Source organism: Hylobates moloch, unplaced genomic scaffold (genome assembly GCF_009828535.3).
Source record: "Hylobates moloch isolate HMO894 unplaced genomic scaffold, HMol_V3 SCAFFOLD_5, whole genome shotgun sequence".
NCBI lineage: Eukaryota > Metazoa > Chordata > Mammalia > Primates > Hylobatidae > Hylobates > Hylobates moloch.
The window spans coordinates 22,076,360-22,104,026 of NW_026652280.1; the positions used below are offsets into that span (position 1 = coordinate 22,076,360).

A 27,667-nucleotide genomic window follows, 5' to 3' on the forward strand; every position below is an offset into this window, starting at 1 on the left:
CTATAACTTTCAATTATTATTCTACATGCTTATTTTTTAATGGTTTCTTACGCCTCTGCACTACTTACCTACAAACTCCCTGAAAGAAAGGACTTTGTCTTATGTACATTTGAATCTTCAGAATCTAATAGTCATGATGACAATGATAGTGATCAACAATAAGAATAGCAATCACTTGTAGAGCTCACACCATGTGTGAGGCCCAGTTGTAGTAGTTTACCTTTTGCCTGATTGAACATCAAGTCCAATACCTGACAGAGAGCAGGTGTTCTGCCTCTGGCCTGAAACCCCCGGGGGGATGGTCCTCATTTGGAACCCCAGGGCTCAGCTCAGTTGCCTAATGACCCATGAGGTAGATAAAAAGGGATTTCCTAGTAGCTACTCCTTGTTCTGAGGTGAAAAACGTATTAGAGGCCAGGCGCAATGGCTCATACCTGTAATCCCAGCACTTTGGGAGGCTGAAGCAGGTGGATCATTTGAGGTCAGGAGTTCGAGACCATCCTGGCCAACATGGTGAAACCCCGTCTCTACTAAAAATACAAAAATTAGCCGGCGTTGTGGCACATGTCTATAGTCTAAGCTATTTGGAAGGCTGAGGCAGGGGAATCACTTGAACCCAGAAGGTGGAGGTTGCAGTGAGCTGAGATCATGTCACTGCACTGCAGCCTGGGCAACAGAGTGACACTCTGTCTGAAAAAAAAAAAAAAAAAAGTATTAGAAAGTAATGGGGTTTTGCAAAATCCCTTTTCTTACCTGAAGGAGCTGTTTATTCTAGAGAAGATTTCGTCCTGACCCACCTGTGAGGACATTTGGCCCTCAAAAGCACTGCCATTGAGAGCATAAGACCCTCCCAGGGGGCTCCCTGTTGTCGGTCCAACCCCTCTGGCATCCCCAAATGGCCTTCCCAGCAGTCCAGGCCCATCTGTCTGACAGTCAGGCTCGTTGTCCATCATTTGCTATCTCGGTAGGAATGAACTTGAGCTTTAGGACATTGGAGTTGGCCAACTTTGGAGTTGAATGTTATTGAATCTTCTTTAGAAGTTGCTTTTAAACACTCTTTGCTATATATTGCTGATAGGCCTGTGTTATTTGTGGTTCTATCGCTTTATTGATCCTTGTGTCCCGCGGGCGAGCTGAATGACTGAGGAACAGGAGCAGTGCCATGATGAGCATGAATGCCTCTCAGAAGTCTGAACCCTGCGTGCTTCTGTTTCTCTAGGTTGTTCCCCTTGATTTAGGCTGAGACTGCTTATGGAAAAAGAAAACACCCTTCAAGTTGAAGTTATAAAAGTTAAAAAAAAAGTTTAATAATGGAAGACACAAACAATCCATTAAAATGGATGGCAGCAAATTCAGGAGGGAAGAAAATTTTCCCGGAGGGCAGAAGAGGGTCTGTCTTTGGGTCCTCCCACTTTTCTTTCTACTTACATCCCCTACCTGAAGCCTTTCTAGCCTAGGCACCCAGGCCACTGAAGCTACTTCCTGTGAGGAAGATGGTCTGATGGATTCACCTGGAAGGTAATGGTGATTTAATATGTTAATCTTATCATAGGTTATGTGCATTTTCAAGAAGAGTACCTTTTAAATGAGGGACCTAGGAAGCATCACGGCCTGCTGGTTTGAGTGTGGACTGGGAGAGTCTTTCTGGAGAGATGTCTGTCAATATCTGGTCAAGTTTACAATACACCTACCTGATATCCAGCAATTCCACTCCTGGTATTTACCCCACAGATGTTCTCATGCAGGGCCATACAGGAACATGCACAAGGGTGTTCTCTGTAGCAAAGTTTATGATAGTAGAGAGTGGGAGGCAACCTGGGGATCCCTTTCTGGAGGTGATGGATGGGAACAATGTGGTGATGCATTCTGTGGATTTCTATGTAGAACCCAGAAGCAATGCATCAAAGTGCACACAGTAATATAAACAGGCCTCAAAAACAGTAGAAACCATAAGGTAGAGTGAGACAATCTAATACAATACTAGTTACATAAATTAAAAATGCATGCACCCTACAATGCAGATTTTATGTGAACACATACAAACAAAATGATAACATTGCTATGAGAGACTGGGTCCATACCCAGACCCAGGAAATGGGTATGGAGCAGAGTGTCTCATTCTTGGACTACTGACACTTGGGGTTGGAGAATCTTTGTAGCGGGTGGTCATCCTGTGCATTATAGGATGTTTAGTAGCATCCCTGGCCTCTACCCTCTAGATGCAAGCAACACTTCTTCAGCTGTGACAACAAAAAATGTTGCATATGTGTGTGTGTGTATATATATATATATATATATGCAAGAGATGTTGGTTGTCTTTAATAGCGATATATTCATATATACACACAACTTTGTGAAACAGGTAGGACAGTGATACAGTTTATATATATATATATTTTTTATTATACTTTGGGGTTTTAGGGTACATGTGCACAATGTGCAGGTTTGTTACATATGTATCCATGTGCCATGTTGATTTCCTGCACCCATTAACTCGTCATTTAGCATTAGGTGTATCTCCTAATGCTGTCCCTCCCCCCTCCCCCCACCCCACAACAGTTCCTGGAGTGTGATGTTCCCCTTCCTGTGTCTATGAGTTCTCATTGTTCAATTCCCACCTATGAGTGAGAACATGCGGTGTTTGGTTTTTTGTCCTTGCGATAGTTTACTGAGAATGATGTTTTCCAGTTTCATCCATGTCCCTACAAAGGACACGAACTCATCATTTTTTATGGCTGCATAGTATTCCATGGTGTATATGTGCCACATTTGCTTAATCCAGTCTATCGTTGTTGGACATTTGGGTTGGTTCCAACTTTTTGCTATTGTGAATAGTGCCGCAATAAACATACATGTGCATGTGTCTTTATAGCAGCATGATTTATAGTCCTTTGGGTATATACCCAGTAATGGGATGGCTGGGTCAAATGGTATTTCTAGTTCGAGATCCCTGAGGAATCGCCACACTGACTTCCACAATGGTTGAACTAGTTTACAGTCCCACCAACAGTGTAAAAGTGTTCCTATTTCTCCACATCCTCTCCAGCACCTGTTGTTTCCTGATTTTTTAATGATGGCCATTCTAATTGGTGTGAGATGGTATCTCACTGTGGTTTTGATTTGCATTTCTCTGATGGCCAGTGATGATGAGCATTTCTTCATGTGTTTTTTGGCTGCATAAATGTCTTCTTTTGAGAAGTGTCTGTTCATGTCCTCTGCCCACTTTTTGATGGGGTTGTTTGTTTTTTTCTTGTAAATTTGTTTGAGTTCATTGTAGATTCTGGATATTAGCCCTTTGTCAGATGAGTAGGTTGCAAAAATTTTCTCCCATTCTGTAGGTTGCCTGTTCACTCTGATGATAGTTTCTTTTGCTGTGCAGAAGCTCTTTAGTTTAATGAGATCCCATTTGTCAATTTTGGCTTTTGTTGCCATTGCTTTTGGTGTTTTAGACATGAAGTCCTTGCCCACGCCTATGTCCTGAATGGTATTGCCTAGGCTTTCTTGTAGGATTTTAATGGTTTTAGGTCTAACATTTAAGTCTTTAATCCATCTTGAATTAATTTTTGTATAAGGTGTAAGGAAGGGATCCAGTTTCAGCTTTCTACATATGGCTAGCCAGTTTTCCCAGCACCATTTATTAAATAGGGAATCCTTTCCCCATTTCTTGTTTTTGTCAGGTTTGTCAAAGATCAGATAGTTGTAGCTATGCAGCATCATTTCTGAGGGCTCTGTTCTGTTCCATTGATCTATGTCTCTGTTGTGGTACCAGTACCATGGTGTTTTGGTTACTGTAGCCTTGTAGTATAGTTTAAAGTCAGGTAGCGTGATGCCTCCAGCTTTGTTCTTTTGGCTTAGGATTGACTTGGCGATGCGGGCTCTTTTTTGGTTCCATATGAACTTTAAAGTAGTTTTTTCCAATTCTGTGAAGAAAGTCATTGGTAGCTTGATGGGGATGGCATTGAATCTATAAATTACCTTGGGCAGTATGGCCATTTTCACGATATTGATTATTCCAACCCATGAGCATGGAATGTTCTTCCATTTGTTTGTATCCTCTTTGATTTCATTGAGCAGTGGTTTGTAGTTCTCCTTGAAGAGGTCCTTCACATCCCTTGTAAGTTGGATTCCTAGGTATTTTATTCTCTTTGAAGCAATTGTGAATGGGAGTTCACTCATGATTTGGCTCTCTGTTTGTCTGTGATTGTTGTACAAGAATGCTTGTGATTTTTGTACATTAATTTTGTATCCTGAGATTTTGCTGAAGTTGCTAATCAGCTTAAGGAGATTTTGGGCTGAGACAATGGGGTTTTCTAGATATACAATCATGTCATCTGCAAACAAGGACAATTTGACTTCCTCTTTTCCTAATTGAATACCCTTTATTTCCTTCTCCTGCCTGATTGCTCTGGCCAGAACTTCCAGCACTATGTTGAATAGGAGTGGTGAGAGAGGGCATCCCTGTCTTGTGCCAGTTTTCAGAGGGAATGCTTCCAGTTTTTGCCCATTCAGTATAATATTGGCTGTGGGTTTGTCATAGATAGCTCTTATTATTTTGAGATACGTCCCATCAATACCTAATTTATTGAGAGTTTTTAGCATGAAGGGTTGTTGAATTTTGTCAAAGGGCTTTTCTGCATCTATTGAGATAATCATGTGGTTTTTGTCTTTGGTTCTGTGTATATGCTGGATTACATTTATTGATTTGCATATGTTGAACCAGCCTTGCATCCCAGGGATGAAGCCCACTTGATCATGGTGGATAAGCCTTTTGATGTGCTGCTGGATTCGGTTTGCCAGTATTTTATTGAGGATTTTTGCATCAATGTTCATCAAGGATATTGGTCTGAAATTCTCTTTTTTGGTTATGTCTCTGCCAGGTTTTGGTATCAGGACGATGCTGGCTTCATAAAATGTGTTAGGGAGGATTCCCTCTTTTTCTATCGATTGGAATAGTTTCAGAAGGAATGGTACCAGTTCCTCCTTGTACCTCTGGTAGAATTCAGCTGTGAATCCATCAGGTCCTGGACTCTTTTTGGTTGGTAAGCTATTGATTGTTGCCATAATTTCAGAACCTGTTATTGGTCTATTCAGAGATTCAACTTCTTCCTGGTTTAGTCTTGGGAGGGTGTATTTGTCAAGGAATTTATCCATTTCTTCTAGATTTTCTAGTTTATTTGCATAGAGGTGTTTGTAGTATTCTCTGATGGTAGATTGTATTTCTGTGGGATCGGTGGTGATATCCCCTTTTTCGTTTTTTATTGCATCTATTTGATTCTTCTCTCTTTTCTTCTTTATTAGTCTTGCTAGCGGTCCATCAATTTTGTTGATCTTTTCAAAAAACCAGCTCCTGGATTCATTAATTTTTTGAAGGGTTTTTTGTGTCTCTATTTCCTTCAGTTCTGCTCTGATTTTAGTTATTTCTAGCCTTCTGCTAGCTTTTGAATGTGTTTGCTCTTGCTTTTCTAGTTCTTTTAATTGTGATGTTAGGGTGTGAATTTTGGATCTTTCCTGCTTTCTCTTATGGGCATTTAGTGCTATAAATTTCCCTCTACACACTGCTTTGAATGTGTCCCAGAGATTCTGGTATGTTGTGTCTTTGTTCTCGTTGGTTTCAAAGAACATCTTTATTTCTGCCTTCATTTCATTATGTACCCAATAGTCATTCAGGAGCAGGTTGTTCAGTTTCCATGTAGTTGAGTGGTTTTGAGTGAGTTTCTTAATCCTGAGTTCTAGTTTGATTGCACTGTGGTCTGAGAGACAGTTTGTTATAATTTCTGTTCTTTTACATTTGCTGAGGAGAGCTTTACTTCCAACTATGTGGTCAATTTTGGAATAGGTGTGGTGTGGTGCTGAAAAAAATGTATATTCTGTTGACTTGGGGTGGAGAGTTCTGTAGATGTCTATTAGGTCCACTTTATGTAGAGCTGAGTTCAATTCCTGGATATCCTTGTTAACTTTCTGTCTCGTTGATCTGTCTAATGCTGACAGTGGGGTGTTAAAATCTCCCATTATTATTGTGTGGGAGTTTAAGTCCCTTTGTAGGTCACTGAGGACTTGCTTTATGAATCTGGGTGCTCCTGTGTTGGGTGCATATATATTTAGGATAGTTAGCTCTTCTTGTTGAATTGATCCCTTTACCATTATGTAATGGCCTTCTTTGTCTCTTTTGATCTTTGTTGGTTTAAAGTCTATTTTATCAGAGACTAGGATTGCAACCCCTGCCTTTTTTTGTTTTCCAGTTGCTTGATAGATCTTCCTCCATCCCTTTATTTTGAGTCTATGTGTGTCTCTGCACGTGAGATGGGTTTCCTGAATACAGCACACTGATGGGTCCTGACTCCTTATCCAGTTTGCCAGTCTGTGTCTTTTGATTGGAGCATTTAGCCCATTTACATTTAACATTAATATTGTTATGTGTGAATCTGATCCTGTCATTATGATGTTAGTTGGTTATTTTGCTCGTTAGTTTCTATAGTTTCTTCCTAGCCTCGATGGTCTTTACAATTTGGCATGTTTTTGCAGTGGCTGGTACCGGTTGTTCCTTTCCATGTTTAGTGCTTCCTTCAGGAGCTCTTTTAGGGCAGGCCTGGTGATGACAAAATCACTCAGCGTTTGCTTGTCTGTAAAGTATTTTATTTCTCCTTCACTTATGAAGCTTAGTTTGGCGGGATAGGAAATTCTGGGTTGAAAATTCTTTTCTTTAAGAATGTTGAATATCGGCCCCCACTCTCTTCTGGCTTGTAGAGTTTCTGCTGAGAGATCAGCTGTTAGTCTGATGGGCTTCCCTTTGTGGGTAACCCGACCTTTCTCTCTGGCTGCCCTTAACATTTTTTCCTTCATTTCAACTTTGGTGAATCTGACAATTATGTGTCTTGGAGTTGCCCTTCTCGAGGAGTATCTTTGTGGCGTTCTCTGTATTTCCTGAATCTGAATGCTGGCCTGCCTTGCTAGATTGGGGAGGTTCTCCTGATAATATCTTGCAGAGTGTTTTCCAACTTGGTTCCATTCTCCCCATCATTTTCAGGTACACCAATCAGACGTAGGTTTGGTCTTTTCACATAGTCCCAAATTTCTTGGAGACTTTGTTCATTTCTTTTTATTCTTTTTTCTCTAAACTTCCCTTCTCTCTTCATTTCATTCATTTCATCTTCCATCAGCGATACCCTTTCTTCCAGTTGATCGCATCTGCTACTGAGGCTTCTGTAGTCTTCGCGTAGTTCTCGAAACTTGGCTTTCAGCTCCATCAGCTCCTTTAAGCCCTTCTCTCCATTGGTTATTCTAGTTATCCATTCTTCTAATTTTTTTTCAAAGTTTTTAACTTCTTTGCTATTGTTTTGAATTTCCTCTCGTAGCTCAGAGTAGTTTGATCGTCTGAAGCCTTCTTCTCTCAACTCATCAAAGTCATCCTCCATCCAGCTTTGTTCCGTTGCTGGTGAGGAACTGCGTTCCTTTGGAGGAGGAGAGGTGCTCTGTTTTTTAGAGTTTCCAGTTTTTTTGCTCTGTTTTTCCCCCATCTTTGTGGTTTTATCTACTTTTTGTCTTTGATGATGGTGATGTACAGATGGGTTTTTGGTGTGGATGTCCTTTCTGTTTGTTAGTTTTCCTTCTACCAGACAGGACCCTCAGCTGCAGGTCTGTTGGAGTTTACTAGAGGTCCACTCCAGACCCTGTTTGGCTGGGTGTCAGCAGCGGTGGCTGCAGAACAGCGGATTTTCGTGAGACCACAAATTCAGCTGTCTGATAGTTCCTCTGAAAGTTTTGTCTCAGAGGAGTACCCAGTTGAATGAGGTGTCAGTCTGTCCCTACTGGGGGGGTGCCTCCCAGTTAGGCTGCTCAGGGGTGAGGGACCCACTTTAGGAGGCAGTCTGTCCATTCTCAGATCTCCAGCTGCGTGCTGGGAGAACCACTACTCTCTTCAAAGCTGTCAGTCAGACAGGGACATTTAAGTCTGTGGAGGTTCTTGCTGAGTTTTTGTTTGTCTGTGCCCTGCCCCCAGAGGTGGAGCCTACAGAGGCAGGCAGGCCTCCTTGAGCTGTGGTGGGCTCCACCCAGTTCGAGCTTCCTGGCTGCTTTGTTTACCTAAGCAAGCCTGGGCAATGGCGGGCGCCCCTCCCCCAGCCTCGCTGCCGCCTTGCAGCTTGATCTCAGACTGCTGTGCTAGCAATCAGCGAGACTCCGTGGGCATAGGACCCTCCGAGCCAGGTGCGGGACACAATCTCCTAGTGTGCCGTTTTCCAGGCCCGTTGGAAAAGCGCAGTATTAGGATGGGACTGACCCGATATTCCAGGTGCCGTCTGTTTCCCCTTTCTTTGACTAGGAAAGGGAACTCCCTGACCCCTTGCGCTTCCCGAGTGAGGCAATGCCTCACCCTGCTTCGGCTCGCGCACAGTGTGCTTCACCGACTGTCCTGCAACCACTGTTAGGCACTCCCTAGTGAGATGAAACCGGTACCTCAAGCAGAAATGCAGAAATCACCCGTCTTCTGTGTCGCTGGGGCTGGGAGCTGGACCAGTTTATATTCTTATCTCCAATTTATAGACGGGAATTTAAATGACTTTCCCAGAGCCACATATCAGTAAGAGGTAGGCCTAGGACATGAATTAACATCTTCTGACTCAAACCGCTGGTTTCTCTCTCAAATCAGAGCTAGAAATACTACTGGAGGCATGATTCAGACATTTACGTATTGATAATCCAAGGAAAATACTACCTGGGGTAGTTAGGTTAGTTACCTGGGGATAGCTACCTGGGGGCAGAAATGTAATCTACTCCCACAAACCTAGATCACTTGGCCATGCATTGAATTATGCTCAGTTAGATTTAGTAATAAAACTGTAGTACTTGGAAATCTTATGAAGCGGGAGAGCCCTTTTTTGACTAGCCCCATTTGGCATGATCCCCATTTCTTCTGAACTCCTGGCATTTTTTTTTGTCTGTGTGACTTATTTGGAATATAGCTGATATGGCTCCATAGCAGGAATGACTCGGTAATATATGCTTTATCACTGCAACCCGAGGAAGCATGACTTACTAACTTCCAGGTCTCCATGGTGCAGCACCGAGTGACCAGTTGCACGGGGTCAACTCTGACATCTGAGTTTGAATGCTAATTCTGCCTCTTGGTCCTGACGTTGTTGCACCCTGCCCTAGCCTATGTCCCCTGAATGATTGTTGTGCAGATCAAGGAAGGAGGATTCTGGAGGTGACAGCATAGTGGCTGCCTCTAAGGTTGGCAACCACCATTATTAATTCTAGAAATAATTGTGCTCAGTGAACCACTTTGGACTGACCAATGCTTCCTCATGCTTAATGGGTCCACATGGATTTATTCCTCCTTTAAATTTTCTTTTTGCAAGTGATTCCCCCCTCCTAGCCCCACTTAAGGAGGGAAGAGTCCAGGGAGAAGACAAAAGTGAGAGAATAGATTTGCAAGGGCAGTTACCAATAACTTAAAGCATTTTGACTAAAGGATACTCACATCATCAAATGGCTTTAACCAGAGGCTAAAAAAATGGGCTCATGCCAATGAGCTCCCAAAGTGTGGAAGTATTTTCCTTCAATGAGCCTAATCTCTCATTCCAAGGCCCCACCTAGACTTTTACATTTCTCTTAGTTTAGCTATCCTGATGTGGCTAAACTGAGACCAGAGATTCTTAGCATTGAAATTTGCCAGCTTTAGCTACTGTTTCCTTCTCTGAGTAAGAGTGATGGATTATTAGAAACAGGAAATAGCAGAGGTGGAAGAGGTTTTGGTGATTATCTAGTTTAGCATTGGCATAAGCTGAGACTATTTATGCAACTGTTCTCTTAAGATGCTCCTTTCTGTCCAAAGGTCTGCAAATAAATAAGGGCATGACATTCGAGGAAGAATGATGCAAAAGCACATTATGGTAAGAGGGATTTCATCCTAGAACCAAAGGCCATGCTGCTTTGTAGTCAAGATCTCCATGATGGACCCCAAGGTGGTGCCTAGGCCCAGTAATATTCTCAGCATGTGCCTGAGACTGCCCAAGATTCCTCCAACAGAAAAAACTCCATGTGTGGCTCCTGCCTTCCCAGGGCTTCCCACTAGCCCTGGACATGGGATGGCTTAGTGAGTGGCTGCAGCCACCAGCAGCTGAGGCTACGAGTTCAGCTGCCAATAAAACCAGTGTCTAAATCCCTCTGGTTTGTGGAAGACTTTTTCATCTGTATAAATTCAGCCTGTAATGATACCTACTCTACAAGTTTGAAAGTTGTAAATTGTTTTTTCATACAATGAGTTCAAGCAACACAATAAAGGCATTTGAGGGAGTTAACACAGATAAGTGTTGAATTGTGAGAAAAAAATAGAAAAACACTAGGCTTTGAAATAATGCTTTGCAAATTTGGCTGCACATTAGAATCTCTGGGAGAGCTTTTAAAAATATAGATTGTGGTAGATTGTAAAAAATGGCTACAGTCTTTCACTTCTCAGTTGGCAATGTGCTTTTTCAGCTTTTCCCATCGACAAGTGGAATCTCTTTTCACTCCTACCCCTGTGAGGCTGGACCTATGGTGTCCTTCAGTGAGCAGGATGCAGCAGAAGTGATCGTACCAGTTCCATGCTTTGGTCTTAAGGGGCCTTGTGTGATTCACTTGACATCCTGGAACCCTACCAGGCCACTCTGCTGGATGATAAAGGACAGCAGAGCTCAGTTGATTAAACTAAGGCCATCCTAGACTGGCCAGCCCCCAGCCAACTGGGGAGCTGACTACAGATGCATGAGTGAGCCCAGCCCAATCAGAAGAACTACGCAGTTGAGACCAACCCCAATTGACAACCAACAGAATTATGAGTTATAAATACAGTTGTTTTTTAAGCCACTATGTTTTAGAGTGGTTTGTTCCCACTAACAAACTAACTCTAGCAAAAGCTAGTGGCTACACCAATGTTTGAGGCCCACCCTTGTGGAATTGGATGAATTGGTCTGGGATGGTACAGTATATTATAAAAGCTCTCTGGGTCTGATTCTCATGTGCACCCAAGGTTGAAAACCACCAGTCTAGCTGAAGGCAATCAGTGCTTCATGGGCTGGGCTATAGGTGAGTTAGACCAAGGGTTAACTCAATGGGACTCCTTTGAAGGTTGTGGGTACCTAAATTTTTTCCCCATAAGTTATTGGGGTACAGGTGGTATTTGGTTACATGAGTAAGTTCTTTAGTGGTGATTTATGAGATTTTGGTGCACCCATCACCTGAGGAGTATACACTGCACCATATTCGTAGTCTTTTATCCCTTGCCCCCCTCCCACTCTTCCCCCCAAGTCCCCAAAGTCTATTGTATCATTCTTATGCCTTTGCATCCTCATAGGTTAGCTCCCACATATCAGTGAGAACATACGATATTTGGTTTTCCATTCCTGAGGTACACCACTTAGAATAATAGTCTCCAATCTCAGATATCTAAATTTAAAATGAATAGATGGGCTGGGTGAGGTGACTCACACCTGTAATCCCAGCACTTTAGGAGGCCGAGGTGGGCAGATCACTTGAGGTCAGGAGTGAGAGACCAGCCTGGCCAACATGGTGAAACTCCGTTTGTACTAAAATACAAAAAAAAAAAATTAAGATGGGTGCATGCCTGTAATTCTAGCTACTTGGAGATGGAGGTGGTGGGAGGATTGCTTGAACCCAGGAGACAGAGGTTGTAGTGAGCCATTGTGCCACTGCACTCCAGCCTGGGTGACAGAGTGAGACTCCATCTCAGAAAATAAAATAAAATAATAAAATAAAATAAAATGAATAAACAAACTCACTGGCTCATTAACTTAGAGAAAATAATAAGCCAAGATAAAATCTGTATAAAGTGTTAATATTTTCAAAAATCTGGGGCAAATGCAAAGATGGAAGGGACTTTTGATTAAACCAGGTTTAACCTTGACCTTGTACAGGTGCAGAAACTGAAGCCCAGATCATTTAAATGACTTGCTCAAAGCCATACAACTAATTTGTGGTAGGGTTTAGATTTCATATGAGGCCTTATTTTTTTTTTGTCTATTTTTCTTGATTCTTCCCTAGGGTGACAATAACATGACCCTTCTTTTGACTCACCATATGTGACTTCATACAAAGGTAAGTCTAAGACAGGCTATCTCTAAAGTGTTAACAGGTTAAGAAAAAAGGTAGTTTTTATGGAGCATCTCTCATCTTTTGTGATTTATAACAAGGATAACAGGTTTGTTGATTATAAGATGTGTCTTGCATACTGTCAGAGATAGAAATTGTAGTCTCACTAAGAACAAATTTACTGTTTTTTATGAAACCACAATGGGATGCTGTAGGGGGAAGAGTGCTTAATTCCTTCCTTGAAAAGAGAAAGAAGGCAACTGAGCCATGGTCAATGAATTAAAGCAGTTTATTTAACATTAATTGCAGAATTTACAGCACTACCATTTAATGATAGGAATAAAAATAGAAAGAATCCAGTGTAAGCGATGTTGCAGACAAAACATTGGGGTGGGAAATGAGCAAAACTGAAAATGCAATTAACATTCAAAGGAATCTTCTAAAAGGACTGGGAGCTTATCGGGGATGGGCATCCCCTTGATGATGAAGTGTGATCGTCATCCCCACCAGGATTTCAGGGCAGCCACTGAACATATACCCTGTTGACCGCCCCTGGAAAGTCTTTGAGCACAGTCTGACTTAACATGTTTGAGATGGGGCAAAATCTGAATTATAATACACTTTGGAAATATAGCTCAGGGTGAAAGACGGTAATAGTGTGGATTTGTGTGTGGGTTTTCTTTTTCAGAACGGAAGAGAATGCAAATTTTAGGGGTGTGTTTTCCTGATTTTAAACATGAGAGGTGATGTCAAAGGGATCAACTGAAAAGAACAGTTTAAAGTTTTTCCCTACGATTTTCTTGGAGATAATACCTGTGAAAGCAAGAAAATAAAACAAGAGGCGTATATGTGACTCTCTGATCTCTTGTCCTTTTGGAATCTGGAAAGAGACTTTTAAAAGGTAGTTGGGTTTCTACTAAAGGGCTGAGTTTCTAGAATAGCTACCTAGAAGGCAGGTGGCAGAGTAAGGTCTTTGAGCATATGGTCAAAGGAGGCTCATACTCTATAGCCGTTTTCCCATAATTTAATGAGTCCCTTTTTTAACTTTAAAACTTTAAACAGATCTGGGACAAATTATTCTCTCTTTACCTCCTCCTTTCTTCCCTCATTATAGTCACCTTTCAATACCATCAAGCAGTCAACAGTATAGAACAAAGGATGCTAGTTCTGCAGGCCAGCATGTGAAATTTAAAGGTATTTTCAAATAGCAAGAATAAACACATCTGAGGCCCAGGCCTAAAGTGAGAAAAGACCCAGGACTGACTTGGATTCTGAGAACAAAACTGGATGGAAGAAAAGATACTGGAACTTGTTTTCACTCAACTTTGGTGGAAGGATAGTTCCTCTTGTAATAAGGAAGGATCCACAGTATCTGTGTTAATAAAGTATTGTCTGGGTGGAAAAATTTGAATAGAAAGAATGAAAAAAAAATGGACCAGCTCTTTCTATATGGCCCAGGAGAACACTTTTGAGAAATGCAAAGGATGAAGAAGAGAACTAATTGAAATGCTGGTCAATCCCTAATTATCTTTTCCTATGAAGCTCCTTGGCATCCTAGACCTGGGGAGAAAAGACTGAACTGCTCCTGGATTGAGGGAAGGTTAGGTGATTGAAGATACGAACTAAAAGAGGAACCAACACCAAGATTTTGCCTGTATCATCTCAGTCCCTGCATCTAAACTTTAGTGGTTATTTATCAAGTTATCAATATGAAGCTTGTGTTTTGTTTCAGAAATTTCAGTATGCCAGATGTTTTACAACATTTCATGGTAAGAAGTTTGCTGGCATCACTTGGACTTGTGTAACACAAAACAGTAAAGAAAGGAAACAATATTCTACCTTCAAGGAAGTATCTGTTAATGGTATGACTACCTATCCGATTGCTAGTCTTTGGACTCTTTCTTCCCAGGTGGCATGCTCCTTGTCATAATCTGAAAAAACTTTCCTAGAGATAAAGCTGACTCTTACGCTAAAGGTCAAATTGGACCAAAACAAAGGATATGGGGGGAAAAAACCTCAAATTCTACAACTTTTTGAATAGGACTTTCAAGCAGAGATAAAATAGGCATTGATTGGCCATGCTTTTGGCTGGGGCAATAGCTGTGATTCAGCCCGTCCCCCAAGACAGACCAACAGCATTGGCAATGTGCACTGCCCCTGCCCCCTGAGATGGGAGCAAAGCACAGGGAGAAAATGGGGTCTCCTTTTCCCTCTTGTATTTTTCCAGATCAAAGAATTGAGAATTGCTAAAATATAACCTAGCAAACAATAGGAAACTCCATTCCATACCTTTCTTTGTTTTCTAAATAATCATCTCCAAAAGGTATAGATGGGACAGCTAAGCAGGATGCAGGGGATGGTGGGAAGGGGACTTCTGATGTGGAAGAGCCCCACTGGATGGAGGGGACCTGGATCCTTTGCAACCCCAGGATGGAGGAAGAAGCCTTTGGTAATGTCCCAGGTAAAGCCACCAGATGGGCTGCAACAGCCTTGACTGGGTAGAGTGCAAGGTGGGGAAAGGTGAGTGCCTGGTGGCCCACAGAAGATTCAAGGTTACTATTTTCTTTTTCTTGCCTTTCATGTATGAATTGGAGTCTGCCTTCATGCTGGCACATGCTCAAGACCAAAAGATTGCAGGGAAGTGTTGGAGTCCAGAGAGAGTGAGGTTAGAGATTTTTGGCCCAGTTCTCTTTAAAGCTGACAGATAACAGAGATTTCTTCCTAGTACCAAAACCTACCTTCCAGCCCATGACCTGCCTTTTCCCAGGCCAGGCCCATGTTTCCCCAAGAGGGCAGGAGAGAAAACCAGGCCAAGCTGAGGTAACTTCATAGTTCTGTGTCTCCAAGGAAAAGGACATCCATTGGCACAAAGCATTGAGCAAAAACCCTTTAATAACAAAATAACATTCACGATGTAGCTACTTCAGTTGTCTGGAAAACTCAGCTTACACTTGATTCAACATACCACTTTCCACAATGTTAAAAAAAAGGACATAAAATGGCATAACAAAATATACCTTGGGTTTCATAAGACAAGTCTTCTTGACAAAGTGTAACCAGCCAGACCCATGCATTGCCTGTGATAAAAAAAAAAAAAAAGGGCTGGGTACACTCATGTCTCAAACACCCCTCTATTTTCTTTGGATCAAAAATGGATTTGACCTTTGTAGATTCTACAATATCTGCATTAAGAGGAACAGTTTATGGGTTTGTGAGTGTCAGGAAAACTTTGCTGAAACAAATATCAATTTTATTGTGGAAGAACATATAAAGCTTTCTGGAAGATTAAACACTATTACAATCATCAACTGTCTTACAAAAGCCAATTTGAAAAATTCTTGTATCTGTTCCCATCTTTGGCAGATTAATAAGGGAAAAATAAAAAGACTATATATCAAAATTTACATTACCACAATCTAACTTATAAGGCCAAATAAAAATATGTTGCTTTTTATTATGCATGAGAGCATGTTCCCAATATACTCTCATTGACAGATAATATGAATGCTATACTGTCAGTGATTTCCAATATTTTGCATAGCAGACTTCTGCTTTTCAACCAAGGTTCACTAGGCTGCATGCTCCTATGCAAAATAAAGTGTGCTTGGCAGTTGATTTGGCTTTATGTCAAGCATTTTGGTTTGGGAAATATGAAACTCGAGAACGGGTCTTTGAACCCAAGTATAAGAAAGAACAAGTTTGCCCAATCCCGTGCAACTGAAAAATAGTTTTGACATATAGAGACCTCAGATAATTGAAGGATTTAAAGAAGATGGTTTTCCTAAAGTGGGTTTCAAAACTTCTTCTTATATTCCCTTTTAGATGGTAGATGGAACATTGTTGGGCAGGTAAAAATTAAGTAAGAGTCACCTCCAAGTCTAGGGAGGGACAGCCATGATAGCTGCACATGTGAAGTTTTGGGAAATGGCTGCGTATTTTTGCCCAAATCACTGAAACAGTTGGTGGGAATGTCTAGGAGAGCAGACAAAAGAGAAGTGGGCAGAGAAGAATTAGTAATATTGATGCCATTTGAGTTTCTACTGGGAGCTGACCTGATCATAAAATACTAGAAGAAATCACGCACAGTCAAAAATAGCCATTCCCAAGCAGAGATCAAAGAGGGCCACAGCTGGATGAATTTGCACCTACATATACATGGCCAGTTAGGTCTAAGTTCATGAGCATAAAGCCAAAATAACTCCTTTTGGTGGAAATTAAATATGCAAAGGTGAGTTTTTCAATAGTCACTTTCAAACCCCTCTCAGATATGGTGATATATCTGGGTTATGAGGATCCCAATTTGTGGAATGCAAATTGGCTAACTCAAAAATTTGGAATAACATTTCTCATTATAAAGTTGGAACCCAATTCAATGTGACTCATTTTCAGATCCCAACAGATGTAAAGGGTATTTTCGAGGTGACACATCTCCCGATAAAACCAATATTACCACCGTCTGAGGCTGAACTGTGTACATTTTCACAGTTTAATGTATACACAACTGTTCCACAACTGCTAACAAACAATAGGTGCCCATGCATAAATAAAGTCCATTGAACCAAAGGGGAAGATCTAGTTCAAAATGAAAAATGTTGCTATTAAGACCACAATGCATCACACTGCTAAATTTTTAGCCTCATGCATAAAATTATAGCACTGATTGGCAGTTGCTAATCATAATACTACACTGTTAACACAGAACAATTAATTGTTCAGACCAAGTAGCACAAATGTAGAAAATAATTATTCTTTTCAACAGAGCAAATGAACACAGATTGTTTCTTCAGCAAAATATGAAACTGTAAACTTTGGGCTCATTCTGCAACTTTCCCCAATCCAGCATAAATTAAATCCAAAGGGGAAAAAAAAACATACATTTTCTTTTTAAGCGCACCTTTTTCATCTATTACAAAAGCACAACCTAAAACGTATAAAGCTTTTTTTCTTTTTTCTTTTTTTAAATCACAGTTACCAAAAGAAACAGTGAATAATTTATTACATACGCTATAATAACATTACTCTAAACACTATTGTCTATGAGGTATATCTGAGAAAATTCGGTAAGGAATTGCGCGGTCTGCATTGCCAACATGCCCGGGTTCATAGTAAAGCTTTGGAACCGTGAAGAACTAGAAAAAAGGGAAGAACGAGGGAGGCAGAGGAGGAGACATAGAGAAAGAACCTTTGGTATTAGTACAAATCTTGTTCTTTGCAGGGTTGCATTGCAAAGCACCACAGTACAATAAGCCCACCAACTGACTGTATGGAGGCCCAGTTGAAGCTGAGGTATTCACAGGAAGAATTAAAAAAAGCACAGAGAGGTCCAGACTGGCTAAATCGTTGCTTTGGTTCAAGCAAGGCACTCGTCCCGTGGTTATGTCACACTTTGCAAGTGAAGCATGAGGCTGGGGGGATTGCTGAGGAGGGGTCTGCCAAGTGGGGATGTTTTCTGTGTTCAGGCTGCCATCGCTCTTTCTAGATCCTCTCTTGTATGGATTTGGCAGTAGGAAAGATGGGGAAGGTGATGTTCACTTATAGGGGAGCTCTGCTGCTCAATGAATTAAGTCATCTTTGCTCTGTCTCCCAGGGATTCTGAGAGTTCTATTTCCAATAGGAATTTAGGAAGAAAACCAAAGCAATGTGCTCTTTGGAAGGAAGGCCTTACAGGTTTGCCTTGTATAGGGAGAAGATGGGCCTTGAGCTTGTTTGGACAGGAGGGAACTTTCACATAGGATGGTGCTTGAAAACTTCAGAAAGAGAGTAACAGTGTTTCCTACAGTTTGTCAATCTGTCGTCTACATTTCTCTACTAGCTATGCTTTGTTGATGCATGAAACTGATGAGTTGATTGGTCTCTTCCTCTCTTTGCTTCTTTGTCTAAATGGTCTCTTTAAAAGCTCAAAGATAACTACATTATGTGAAATGCAAAATACTAGCACTCAAAAAGAGCTATATGGACTAGAGGCAGATCTTTGCATTTGTCTAAAACCCATTTGGTCAAAAGCTGAGACAGATTCATTGGCTAACACACAAATCACGTTGATGAATGGCTCTTAATAGTGATTTAATCATTTAATGGAATCTAAAGAAACTTGAAGAGGACCAATTAATTTCATGAGTAAGATGGAAGGAGAGAAGCAACTTTAAGTAGCCATTTTTTAAACTGGCATATTCCTCTGTAATTTTGGGGTCATTTTTCATTTACCATGAATAACCCTTTAGTATCAAATGATGTAAGGCTTAAACTTCTCTCATAAATACAGAGTTGGCTTAGAAATGAAATGTAAACACCTACAACTAAAAAGGAAAAGGCTGAAGAGCTTAAATGTCACACGTGCCAATGGTGGTCAAGTTCCCTTTCTTGATAAATACTGACTTTAAAGTACCCATAATAATCAAAGCCAACAGGCCAAGAATGAACTTTCTCCTCCCACTGAATTAAAAAGTTATTTATACAGTGCTTTGTAATGGAGAGGTTCAAAAGTGATCACACTGTTGGGATCAACATGTTTTTCCTAGGGCAAAAATCCTGTATGAGCCCTAGTATTTCAAGGCAGGCCACCTTCACGAAGCAACTGACCATATGTGACTATGTACTAATGGGACACTGAAAATGCTTGTGACTAATTTTACAGCTGAAAATGTTAAGAGATAAACCCCAGTCTCTGCTCATTGCTAAAGGATTGCCACCGTCCTATTTGTCAATATGGGACCACTCTCATGCAGAGGTAGCACTGCACAATAGGTGGAGCACTGGGGCAGGAACCAGGACGTGCGTGTGGGCTTTCACTCTCAAGAGTTATTTGATTTGGATAACTATTTCATTCCTCCGGGCCACCGGGGCTTGGACTAAATGATTCCTAAGGTCTCTTCCAGCTCAACTACTCAATGGTCAGAGCTTCTGTGGTTCAGTAATTGGCAATCTTCACTGTGATAGGTCCCAGCAGGGATAGAGGCCATGGCTAGGACTGAAGGCCATTTCCAACCAGTTTCCTTCCCCAATTTGTAATCAGAATTTAAGGAATCCAATTACAGCAGCATCTGAACTCGCATCTTGAACATGTGGAGCAGACAGCAAACATATAAGAGAAACACAGAAAATATCCCTTTCCAAATTAGCAGCCGCCGTCGCATAGATAATTATTTCTTTGGGGTATCTGAGCTGTGGCTTTACATACCATATGTCAGAGAAAATCGTTCAAATTATAAAAGAGCACAAGCAAAATGCAGACCGCACAGAGAAAGAAATCTTTGGTATCTTTGGTGTCATCAACACGATTAAAATTACAAATGGAAAAAGTCAGTGAGGTAGCCTTCTTTGGTTCTCACTAGAAATAGAAAGTTTTTCCTTTTTTTTTTTTCTTTTTTCTGCTTTTTGTTTTTTTCCTTTTTTGTTTTGTTGCTTTACATACACACAGAGTTCATTCTTGGAAGCAGCTAGTGTAAGGGTTTCTCTCTTTTTGTTTACGATTTTTTTAAAATTTATTTTTCCAGTTTCTGTATAGAAGCCCCGAAATCCAGGCTGGTGAAGCAGGGTCTCAGCTTATGTTTTCTGAATGCACAGGTTCAGGCTGAATAGTCATTGCTTGTCCACAAAATTTGCTCTGTTGTTCTGACAGCAAACAAACTGCAGTGCTCTCTGTTGTTTTAAATTAAAAATATAAACTATACAGTGCACCTTTCACAGATGCTGAATAAGTTAAATAAATAAGTTACAATATGAAGGCTCCGAGGGCCACAATAATTAAGAGGTGAAGTTCGCCTGGTACCAGGTGGGGCTGCGAACTTAAGTTAAATAATTTAATAATTGTTACTTAGACCATTTTAAAAGTTAATTTAAGAGAGAAGAATATCCCAAATTCTCTTTTTGTAACCTGTATTTCTTCCCTGTCTGTAACAGAATTTCACTGCTTTATAAAGCAAACTAAACTTCAAGAGTATTCCAAGTAGAATTTTGCATCTCTGATGCACCATTGGTCTAGGTTTTGATAAATAAGTACAAGGAGTAGAATCAAACTAAGGAAGGATGATTAAATAATTACACAAATCCTATACATTTATGTACTAGAAGCTAATTTAAATAAGTTAATTACATTAATGGTACTTAGCTTGTTGGGTCATAACCCAAAGAGACAAGATAAAAAACATTCTGTGGGGCGGGGCAGAGGGTGTCTTCATTTTTTGACTGACAACATGTATAACTTCTTTTGATAGTCTAAATAAAAACAAAGCAGGAAATTATAACCTCTAAAATTTTCTCATGTTAAAGACCATTTAGATGTGACAAGCATGAAAAAAATCACCACTCCCCACTAGCTAACGCAGTCTCCCCAAGACCGCAGTACCATTGTCTCAATCCTGGAAACCAGAGCCCACTGTCTCCCCATTGGTTTGCGCTTGACTTACACGTTTTCTCCTTTTTCTTTGTTTTTTATTTTTTTTTTCTTTTTGTCCTTTTTCAGGTCTTTGGATTTAGCTTTAGTTATGAAAAATCCAGAATAAAGCTATTCAACCGAAGTCATCAAGCGTAGGTGTCATCCTAACACAGATGATTAAATAATATACAAGATTTCTTGAAAGTTGAGTTTATCTTGGATATGCCCAAATGAAATTAATTCCAAGTGTACAGGATGAAGATGCTGGGATACTTTTGTTTTCCCTGCACTGTGGTTTTCAATGTTACAATAAATAATGAAAACAATGTACACTGTAGAAGTACCACATACATGTTAAACGATGATTTAAAATTTATTTGTTGTAATGGATTACAGTATATACGTATGAAGCATGTCTGTACACACTTGTATGTACACAGTCTAGACACCTATAGGTAACGTGTGTTGTTATAAAGTCATCTATGAGAATACATGTTAAAATATGTATCTAAATTTGTATACATCCAAGCGGACAGACTGTATAAGCCTCAGGCACACTTATCTGCCAAGGTTTATGCTACATGAAATGCTTGCTGCTAAAAATGGAGCAGAGTGGAAGACTTCTATGGGATGAACAAGCTGGTAGCAATGTGTTTTCTCCACTAGAAAAGGTATTAGCTTGTTACTTCCAATCAACCTAACTCCAAAACCTCTAAGGAAAGCTTGGGCTCTAGCAATAACTGCTTCAGGCTGTCAGAGTCGTTTTGGTGTCTGAGAATAATGAGCCTCATTTAAGGTCCTGTGTGATTCACACAACAGCCCATCAGCCTCAGTGGTAAGTTCTGTATCTACCTATGTGAGGTCCTATATATTTTAATAACTACTTCTGTATTTTATAAGTATTCTGAGACTTTCTAAAACAGATAAACCCTCCCCTCTTTCCCTCCCTGACCTTGGAAACAAACAAATCATTGATAGAAAACAGGCATTGAGACATCCATATTTAAAGTCAACATCATTATCTTATGAGACTTATACAACCAACTGGGGTGCCATTCTTCATTCAGTAAGGATTTTTGTGGCCTTATTTTAAAACTAGAATCTCCTGTTGTTTCAGGGGTGACTTGGTCTTAGCTAAAGAAACAAAATTACTAATATATCAAGTTTGGCAGACAAATATCAGAAAGTTATAGCTATACCAGCTCTACCCCTTCTTCATCTACCATTTCCACTTACTCTTCCTGGTTAGGCTAAGAAGTCTGAATCACATAGCATCAGCAACAACAACAAAAAAAGTCAGCTCTAACCTGTCACGAATCTAGAAGATTATCACCAAGGTAGTTGTGTCTGGGCCTTGTGGTCAACCTTGACCACATGTATCATCTTTTTCTCCACTTTTTAATAGAGTCCATTGTTCTTCAACAACACTGGAAACAGGCCTTTTCTTCTTAGATTTTAAAATATCCAACTATTCAAACTCCTGAAAATCCGAGTTCGCTACAAAGTCATACTGTCATGAGACTTTGGTAATGATAATCAAACAGACATTCCCATAATTCTACCAACATTTTCAAAAGTGGGGAAGTTTCCCCAATACCCAGATAATAGTGATTTAAAAAATCTGTTCAACTTGAATTTACTGGCACTAGTAGGTGGGTGCCCAGTATAGACAAAGAAAACTGATTATCTAAAAGTATTTATTTTTGGTTTTGAAATATGTTGTTTGACTTAGAAAAGTGTGTGTGTGTATCAGATGTACATTCTAAATGTTGATTTCATTTTAGCTTGAATTGAAAATTATTTTGGATTTCCTAAAGCCTACAATTGCCAAGAGTCTGCGGGGGGAAAAGGGAGCTTAGAAGCAACACTTTCTGGATTTCTCTAGAGGAAGTGCCATGCTTCCTGGATCAACTAGCCTGCACCTTTATGCATGGTGCAAGCTAAACACCTCTTTTACATTTTGGAAAAGCTTTTAAATATTGGTGTTGAGTTTTTATTGTTGTTGTTTCCTTTAAAAAAAGAAATGTATTGGCTCTGGTTTTTTTTTTAATTATTTCCTGGAATGAAATAATTACATCCCTAGTACCAAAATCACATTAAAACAAAAGGGAAATTGTTTTTCCACTCAATGGCTCTGAGTGTTTTGATTTCTGTTGCTTCAAGAATGTGAAATTTGGCTGAGAACTCCTTCACACTGTCTCTTTTGCTGATGGCTGAGGAATGCCTGGAATTTTCCTTGGATTGAGGTAATGGATACTAAACTATAACCAAACCCAAATGGTTATTTTCTCTGAAATTATTAACTTAAATTTAAAAATCCTTGAGTAAACTCACTGGGTTAAATTCTATTACCTTTCAATATAGAAATTTTTTTCTGTTAGATTTCTAACAAATTGAAATTCTGCAGGGCTTAAAATTTTGACACATAACTGTATAGATACACATACATATTTATATATGTATGTGAATAATTTTCTAAAAGCAAGGACTTCTCTCTGGTATGGCATTATCTGGAATGAGACATTTATTAAAGCTCCTTGGGGAGAAATTCTTGCCTTTTTTTTTTTTTTTTTTTAACAATTATGACATGTTCTGATTATCAGAGGACTGGTTTGACCAATGTTGTAATGTCAGGTCACAAAGGCAGCCTCTACTGGTCTAGACATCTTCAGAGGATGCTGGAGACCCAAATGCTGAGATCAGTATGTCAAAGAATCACTAACCAAATCAAACAGGCTCCATTCCTCAATCCAGTCTGGAAAAGAGCAACCATTTCCATTGGACACATGTCACAAGGACTCGTTTAGAAATACCCAAGTTGAAATCAACCCACATGGGAACATTCCTCTGCTGAAATATGCTCTTTTCTTAGTCCTTTGACAAAGGAAACATGGAGTGTGAGCAAGGGACAAAGGGACACAAGGGAAAAGCCAAGGAACAATCTCCTAGGCAGGATGAATTATAAAAATTGTGGAGAGTCACATCCTCTCACAGCTCCTGCATAGGGAGACCCACATAGGGGGAATGAGGAGGGGGCACAAAGAACAACAATGGGGCTCTCCAGGGGCAGGACTCCAGGAGTCTCCCCAAAACCTGCTTTATATTTTCTCTCCAGGATTGAGACACTCTCCCCCATCCCACCCAACACCACCGCCCACCCCAGTGCCAGCTGTGGTTGCACACAGGTTTGTCAAAATACGAATTGGTAATTACCACCCTGAGGAAATCTATTAACCCATTGCAACAGGAGTTGGGCTTCCCCTGTGAGAAGTCCCTTTGGTGGACCTGCTCACTGAGGGGGTCTGGCACACCCAGATGGGACAGGGCAGCTCCTGGAGAACAGATTTCTGGGCTGGCCTCATATTCTTTAACTGGTGAAAATGGACCACCGAGCCTTCCCAACAGTTACAGAAGATGAGCACCCCACTGTCAGGACCCAGTTCTGGGCCGAGTCTGTTGGATGTACTTCACTCACCACCTTAATCCAGGCTGAGGGATAGAATAGAGATGACTTCAGATACAAATAAAACTCATTTACACCATGGATCCATTTATCAACAGGTTAAATGCTAAAATGCTTGATCTTGACTTTAAACCTTTCCCAAAAACTTCCATAGAGATCTGAATACTTCAAATCATCCACAGTGGCAAATTAACTCTGGAATGGCATGAGAAATGAGAAAAATTCTGAACCGAATACTTAACAAATGAAGCACTGGACCAAAACAAGACATAAATTTGGACAGCAATAATTTTGGTTATCACCAATGTCAAGTTGATCTATATATGTATTTTATATATTATATATATCTTTCTTTAGAAATGCAACTTTACAGCTGATTTTTAAAAAGCTAATAGAAAAGTAGAAACTGGCAATTATTTTTACATGTTTCCCCCCACCCCCAAATGAAGCCCTGTTAGGATGTAGCAATCACGTGAAAACGAGGCTGTAAATTCCTCTATAAACTCTTTGGTTCTGTGGCTTGGGAGAGGATGCATCACCAAGACCCCTATCCCTGACCCTCACTCCCTTTCCCTCCCCTGATGATGAGACTCTGAACATAGAAGGAACCAAGTCTAAGGGTTAAGCAAAGAACATTCAAGTGATAATGTTATTCCCTACCCTCTGCTGAGCAGAGAGAACTGTTCAATATCCCAACAGATTAAACTTGGAGTCCATGGAAACTTTTGAGAGATTCCATGTTGGGGCAAAAAACCATAAAACAAAATTAAAAGGAAACAATAAAATCAAATAAATGGCCCTTTCCTTTTGTTGCTCAGAGAAACATAATTGATTACCTTTATACAGATCAATGGCGCTATTAGTATTTTAGCCAGGCAAGAGGAGATAATGAACTGAAACAAAAGGTGTGAGAAATCCTCATCTTTGGTATTGTAGCTGTTGAGGTTTCTGTTGCTCTGTTCCGTGTTCTTTTGAAAAACTGCATAGGCACAAATTAAAGACAATCTTCAACTTTAAGATTACCGTGTGAGTTGTCAAATGAAGCAGCAGCCACTGAGGCTCTTCCTTATTTCTATCTTTGTCTCAACCCTTTCTTTAAAATCTGCTTCCAAAAAATGTCCCAAGAGGTCTGTTTGAACACAGTGTGTCTCGCTGTTTTTGTTTTCGTTTATTTTCTGGCGTGCTTCCTTCTTATTGGTGGTGATTTCCATTGATTTACAGATTTATTTATTCATTTTAATGGGACAGTTTTGTTTGTTGCAGAAGTAGGTGCAGAAAAAGTTTCTTTGGTTTCGATTAAGTAATTCATAAAAAAGTCAGTCTCAAGTGTCTGTAAAGAATCATTGCAGCGTTTGGCTTGCTTTGAACACCCCCATGTGGCCCCACCCGGGGCCATTCACTGGTAAATATGCACATTGTGACCTTTGCAATCTCCCAGAGTTCTGTGGGCGCTCTTCCACTTGCTATGGGAAGGTGACAAGTGGTGTGGCAAAGCCACCCCTCTGGGTGGCTTGGCTAACGTCCTTGGTGTAGCTGGTCCACTCAGCCCGATGATACGCCAAATGCAAGAGCTGAATGCCATTCGCAGTTGCAGAGGTTTTCTGATTTCTAAAAGTAATCACAGTATTTTTAGGCTAGAAAATGACAAGTCATAAATGTCTTTGGTTTGCAGTATTCTGCTTCTTTGGTGTGCTGTGTTTTCTCCAGATTTATTCAGCTGTTTTGCAAGGATGATTCAACAACAGAAGAGATTTAGGACTAGATGACAGTCATCAGTAACATGTATGCAGGTTTGATTGATTTTTTTTCTTGCTAGAAAACACAGAAAACATCCCTACTAATGGGATGGATGAGGAAAAACCCCAAATCAGAAAGAGTGAGAATGGATTACGTGGTGGTCATAACACACAGTAGGAGGGACCAGATGACTGATCAACCAAGAAGGACACATTAATGATCTAAAAAAACCTAGATCTTTTAAAATGCTGCATTCGCTCCATGCACCGTTAACAGTTAAATTGGCCTCCTGAGTGTGCGTCTGCATTATGTACAACAGGATTTGTAGCAAACTGCAAAATGTGCTTGAAGCCATATTCTCATCAATTCCCTAATGACTTCACAATAGGTGTCTTGAAAATCCAGATGTGGAGAACCCAGAACCTTCCTTACTTCTGTTTATCTTTGTTGTGCTTGATACTTGGAGCGCAAGTGAACTGACTGGTTTTTTTGACGGATCCAAGACCATATGAGATTTCCAGGAGGTAAAGAAAAAAAAAATTGTAAGCTGGATCAACTTAAAGCTTTCTAAATCATTCAGTGAAAATATATCTGGGTTGGAAAAACAGGTCCTTGGATTTTTTTTCTTTAACGACCATATTTAAAACTTGTGCTCAGTAATTACCATTCTGATGTTTTTTATGTTATGGCTGTGAACTTGGACGTACCATGGTATAATGAGGCTAAGCATGTGGAAAGCAAATGAGGTCATTCTTGTTGCTAGATTCTTCTCTTATTGTTGTATCTTGGAAGCCTAAACTCAGAGTCCTTACATAGGCAAAACTCCTATTGTTACTCATAGGAACTCTGACTGCAAGAAGCTGACAGGACCTGAAGTGGGACGGATGACATTTTAAGCAATCCTGAGCTTGGTTGACACCACACTGGAATTAACTCGCTCCAGGAAGGCCCCATTTGGGTTTCTGGGATGCTTAGCATGCTCAGAGAACAGAGTCTGGTTCTAAGAGATTAATTTTTCAGCTTGCACTTGGACTCCATAGCCATTAAAAACAAAAAAAGAACACCTGGTCTATGATTACAGCTAGAATATAAGTTTCTTTGCAAGAGAATTGTGCTTTCAAATCACCAGTGAAGGGCCCCAGCTAGGAATCCAGTGTCTTTTTCCTTTGTTTTCTTTTGGTATCTGTTGTCCTCATTTGGAGGTGACTTGTGCCCAAGTGAGAGTCCTTCCATCATGCTTTGGTACATGTGCTGGAGGTGGACGAGGAGCCCCCTGTGCTCAGATCGTCTTGCCACTTCTCCAGGCTGCGGCGCCGGGCGTTCATGAAGAAGTTGCTGACGGTTGTGAGCTCCAGGCCCAGCTGCTGGGAAATGGTGATCTGCATCTCCTTCGACGGGCGTTTGTTCTCCTTGAAGATGGCGAAGAGTGTTCGGCGTTGGAGGTCAGTGAACACCAGGCGGGACTTCTTCTGGGAATTGTTCCTGTCTTTGTTTGGTTCTTGCTCTTTGCGTTTGCATGCTTGAAGGGAAAGAGAAGAAGGAGAGGAGTCAGTGGGCTCACCTGAGAACGTGATCCATGGAAAACATTGACAAAGTTGTACAGAGAGATGTAAACTGTTAAACTTTATTGTGCTAACTGCCCAGCTGTCAATAACCAGCCTTCCCTGTAATCTCCGGGTGATGGAAGGCATCAATGAGTGAGTGGGGGACGGGAGAAAGGAGAAAGCAGCACGGCTGTTTCACACAGTCTGGTTTTGAACTAACTGCAGTTGTCTTTCCCTTTTACATCCTCCCTGCTCTAGCATATCCTTGAAATTCTTTATCTCTGAAATCAGGTGCCACGAAGGCAGGGAGGACTCCAGACCCCAGGGTGGGGGAAGCCTGGTGAGGCAGTTCCTCTTTCCTAGTCACCCTCTCGAATTGTTTACAGCTGAGTTGAAATTACCTTCTGGAGTCAAAACTTAAAAGTGCATAGTTTTTCAAAATCAAAGCTTCTACCCATGTGA

The 27,667-nt window shown here is 40.6% G+C and overlaps 1 protein-coding gene across 1 annotated transcript in view; it reads right to left on the reverse strand.

Moving 5' to 3' along the window:
* Positions 1-24,503: 24,503 nt before the first annotated feature.
* The window catches only part of ONECUT2 (one cut homeobox 2), a 53,469-nt gene continuing 50,305 nt past the window's right edge, over positions 24,504-27,667 (reverse strand). Inside the window, exon 2 of the mRNA XM_032152205.2 lies at positions 24,504-27,180. Within this exon, the coding sequence (XP_032008096.1) occupies positions 26,894-27,180 (287 nt within the window). The 3' untranslated portion in view covers positions 24,504-26,893. The remainder of the gene's footprint in view (positions 27,181-27,667) is intronic.